This window comes from Clytia hemisphaerica, unplaced genomic scaffold, assembly GCF_902728285.1.
Source record: "Clytia hemisphaerica strain Z4C2 unplaced genomic scaffold, Clytia hemisphaerica genome assembly, whole genome shotgun sequence".
Lineage (NCBI taxonomy): Eukaryota > Metazoa > Cnidaria > Hydrozoa > Leptothecata > Clytiidae > Clytia > Clytia hemisphaerica.
Window position 1 is genome coordinate 158,213 of NW_027104548.1, and position 4,766 is coordinate 162,978.

The window sequence follows — 4,766 nt, forward strand, 5'->3', positions numbered from 1 at the left end:
TAAAACTTAATCAAAAAATGTTAAAATTCAATAAATCAAAATTTATAAAAGTGGTAAAAATCAAGATATAGCCCACATAAATAAAATACATAAAAAACTGTATGCTAACAAAAATAATAAATTTATCAAAATTATGCTCAGAATAAAAATATTTACACTCAGGTGGAATAGGTTTGTTTGTGCATTGAAAGCAAAAATGTTAAAATGCAAAAATTAAAATGTATGAAAATGGTAAAGATCAAGTTACAGTACACACAAATGAAATAAATAAAATCTATAAAATCAATTTATCAAAATGGTGTTTAGAATAAAAATTTATAAATAAGGTTGTTTGAAGTATATAATTTTACTTTTTGTAGCGAGTAGTTTTCTTATACCAGGCTCTCCAGCTTCACTGACTGTTTCTGATTTTTCTGAATTTTTTTTGGCATTCAACTTTCGAATGTTCAATACTGACTTGATGAATCCATTTATCCTTAAATTGATCCACTTTCCAATAATTTTTGATCTTATTTTTGATTTAATGTTTTCATTAGGTATATCCATGGTAAGCTTTTGCCAGCATCTTTCAACATTCAAATTGGCACTAAATTCAGTTCTCAGCATTTCACGAATATCATCTCCTTTATAATTTGCAAGAAATTTTTGATGCAGAAGCTTTTTTGTTGACAATTCAATATGTTTAATAAAATGAAAAAAATCGTCAACAGCATAAATCAAACTTCCTCTATTCACAGCTTGTACCCAAGCAAGGGTAAAGTGGTCCTCGTCTATATTGTCATCAAATTCATCCTCAAAATCTTTGTAGCCCCAGCTTTTAAGCACCTCCATGGTAGCTTTACCATCTAATGTCTTATCATTTCTCAGTGACTTTTTTAATGAAAATAGTAAATATCCACACACGTATCGGATAGTTTGGAGTTCAGACCCTGTTACACTAACATAGATCTCTTTGTTGTTTGTATCAGGAAGAAAGAACTCCCTTCTTATCTTTAGTAACTGCTCAAGGATTTTTGAGGTGACGAAATTAAAAAGCATTCTTGTTTGATCGAGATCACTCCCTACCAATGCTAGGAATAACTTCCAATTATTTATATGTTCATCTGCAAAACACTGTTTGTTAAAAAGCTTGAATAAGTTTATGTGGTAAGGTTTTGACACACTCTTCTTTTTCAATTTTTCATGCATTGCTTTGATGAATCCTTCCACAAATATTTTGGCGTTTTCGTTACTTGATAGCGGAATGAGTTTTGAAGCCAACAATGCTGCACTTTTGCCAGGCTCTCTGATCATGAAGAAAGGGTCATCAGCAGCAGATTTTAACGATGTTTCCAATATGTTGACGGACAAATTTAAGAATTTTTCCTTCAACAACACAGCTGGTGTTTTTTTCTTTGGTGCAATAGGTTTTTTGGGCTTTCCACTTGCTGCCGTTGGCTTCTTTGAGGACTGTGCTTTTGATCCTAAAAACATGAAAAGTTGAAAAAATGATGTTCAAACTCTTGTTTCTTTAACACCCATGATGAAAAGGGCTATACTCAGGCATAAAATAGAACAGTCTCAGAGGGGCGGGAATGAGCAACAAAATCTACATATATCCAGAGTTTGCTTTAATAATGCCATTCTTTATTTCTCGAAAAAAAAAAGCTATTACATAAAACAAGCTTCTATCTACCAAAAAAATGTGGTGAATCAAGTTTTAAATGAAGTTGAAAAACAAACAACCATTTGGTATTATAATCAAATCTATAAAACTCTGGATTTTATTTCACTGGAATTTATAATGATCAAAATAATTTTGGCGGTTACCTTTGCATGTTTTTTTGTGTGTCTTTATTCCCCTTTCTCTGAAGTATTCTTTCTGACAAAGGTCACATTTAAATAATGGTTTAGAGTCTGAGACGTCTGACTCTGACTGAGGAAGTATAGTTTGCAATGTTTCCTCGTTGACAAAAACAATCGTGGGAACAGTGTCCATTGTAGTTTCATCCTCAACGTCACTTATGTCTTCCTCGTGAATAAAGGATACTGGAACTGCAGCCTCTTTTTCAAACAAATCAACTGTCTGGATATCTTCAACTTCTTCAAATACAGGCGATAATTCATCGAAATCCAACTCAACAGGGCTAGCCATGATTTAGATTTCTTTGATTTGTTATATAAAACTTTCTTCCCGGTCGTTTTGGTAGAAATCTTTGTTTATGTTTTGATAAAATTTCTCACGGAACCGAGGGAAACCCGGGGTAATATAATTTCAGCAATTTTCATTGGCTAATGGGGAACAATCAAATATTTTGGCGCGTTAATATAAACATATAAGTGGACCGCGCTTTTTATTGTTCTCTGATTCAACTAACAATTGCCGACGAAGTCGAGTGCAAAATATAACAATCGCTATTGTTTAGAAAAGATTCCATATATCCTATGTTTCTTGCATAGATCCTGAATATGCGGATAAAAGGATAAGGCACTATCTATGGCTAAACCAAGAAGTTTAACGCACTCTGAAGATTTTAGTGAAAAATTTCCTAAATCAAGAGCTATATTTGCATTCTTTGTACCTGGAAATAACATCTGAAACTTCTCCGGATTTGCTACGAGGGAATTATCTTCAAACCAGGATAGAATAATATGCATGTCTATATTCAAAGCTTCAATGACTTCCTCCAAGCAGGAAGCACATTTATGGAGAGTATTATCATCGGCAAAGTTACAGAGGTCATCTTCATTTACAAAGTAAAACAAATCATTTATAAGAACATTAAACAGAATTGGACCCAAAATGGATCCCTGAGGCACTCCAAATAGCAAAGGTAGCCAGTTACTGTAAGATGATCCCACCCTGACCCTGTGTTTCCTTTTTGAAAGATAGCTATGTATGAAGGCGAGACTTCTACAATCCAATCCATATGCATGAAGTTTGGCGATCAGAAGATCATGGGGTAAGCAATCAAAGGCCTTTGACAGATCCATCAGTATAGCTCCTATTTTACCCGAAGTAGAGAGAGTTGACTGCCATTTTCGCAACATGTTTAGTAAAGCACTTTGTGTGCTATACTCTTTGCGAAAACCGCATAGTCTTGTGGAGAAAAAAGACTCAAAAAATATATTAAGCTGATTTGAGATAAGTTTTTCAAAGATTTTAGCTGAGGAGGGGAGCAAACTGACCGGTCTGTAATTGTACTTGTCGTGCTTACTATTCTTTTTATGGACTGGGATTATATCAGCCTGCTTCAAGCTATCAGGAAAATTTTGAGATGTAAGGCTGTGGTTGAAACACGCTGTCAAAGTAGGAGCACATACAAACTTGGCTAACTTTATAATTTTGGTAGGAATATCACCACTGACTGATTTAGAATCGTTCAGGTTTTTTATTACCTTGAGTGTTTCGGAATTTGTTACAGGTGAAAGCTCAAATTTATCAACACCTTGCCTGTTTTCAAGAATTTTCAAAATACTCTGATATTACTCTATTTCTAGATATTATGCTTCCATTTTCAATGAGCTGAATTCTCTCATCAGCATTAATGACCTTGTTCGAAAAGAATTGCTTGAAAGTGTCCCAAAATCCTTTGGGAGATTGTTTTGGGTCATTTTTGCTGAAGAAAGATTTCTTTTCTTTCCTATTCATATTAACGACAAGGTTTCTCTGACGCTTATAACGAGCAACATCTTCAGGATTCTTGGATTTATTTGCTACATTTTTAAGTTTCGATCGGAGCATAATAGCTTTCCTGAGGTCTTTGGTGACATGTTGCTTATTATTAGCACGGATTAACCTTGTCTTTAATGGTGCATGTTCTACAAATATTCGTTCAAAAATACTATAATCTATGATGTTTCTGTCTTTAAGTATACTATTTAGCTCATTTAAGAAAATAACTGAATTAAAATTTTTGTAATCCCTATAACTTTTAATTACAGGTGGTAACTTAACATATGTAGATTTCATCATGGTATGAACTAGCAGGTGATAATCACTTAAACCCGTTTCTAGAGCACCAGTGAATTGAAAGGAATGCTTCCTGTTTGTTAAAATCAAGTCAATACAGGTGCCAGCTTCTGACTTAAAACAGGTTTTTTCTTTGACCAGATTGTAAAGGTCATGTGCATTCATAAAGTTTTTAACTAATTCATTTTCGGGTTCTAAGTTAAAATCACCTGATATCACAAAATTGTCATAAGTTCTACTATAAAAATCTAATCTTAGGGATAAATATGATAAAAATTGCTCAATCTTTTATTTTGATTTAAATTTAGTAGGATTTCTATAAATCATAAAAAAGCACCATTTAGTTTTCCTGAGGTTTATTTCAAAAGGAATGACCTCTATGCCTTTAGGGAAGATAAAAGACGTAAGCTGATGCATTAAGATATCAGACCTAGCGTAAACCAGAAGTCCCCCACTTGAATCAGTATCATCTAAGCGCAAGGGTGTTTTGTAGCCCGGAAGTATCAACTTGCTGGTTGTAAAAGCTTGATCTAGCTTAGTTTCTGCAATAGCTAAAACGTCTATATTATTTTTCAAAAAGACATTTAGGTTTTTTAACTTATATTGCACTGAATTTATGTTCGTATAACCTATTGTTAAATTAAGAGGATGTTTCAATTTTTGATTTTTCAACTTAGTTAATTTATCACAGTCAGCATCTTCAAAAGCAATAACAGATTTTGACTGTTTTACAGTCCGCCTAGGCAAAAACATATTACCATATACTACTGGGCCGCACTTAATCGTGCCATCCAGTCGTTAAAAAAGCTACCTG

The 4,766-nt window shown here is 33.5% G+C and overlaps 1 protein-coding gene across 1 annotated transcript; it reads right to left on the reverse strand.

The window, feature by feature from the left end:
- Window positions 1–315: 315 nt before the first annotated feature.
- LOC136822764 (uncharacterized) lies at window positions 316–2,134 on the reverse strand. The gene is made up of 2 exons (XM_067079046.1): window positions 1,810–2,134; window positions 316–1,463 (listed from the first exon to the last, which is right to left on the reverse strand). The coding sequence occupies exons 1-2, from the start codon at window positions 2,132–2,134 to the stop codon at window positions 316–318; spliced, it is 1,473 nt and encodes a 490-aa protein (XP_066935147.1).
- Between the last annotated feature and the right edge of the window lie 2,632 nt (window positions 2,135–4,766).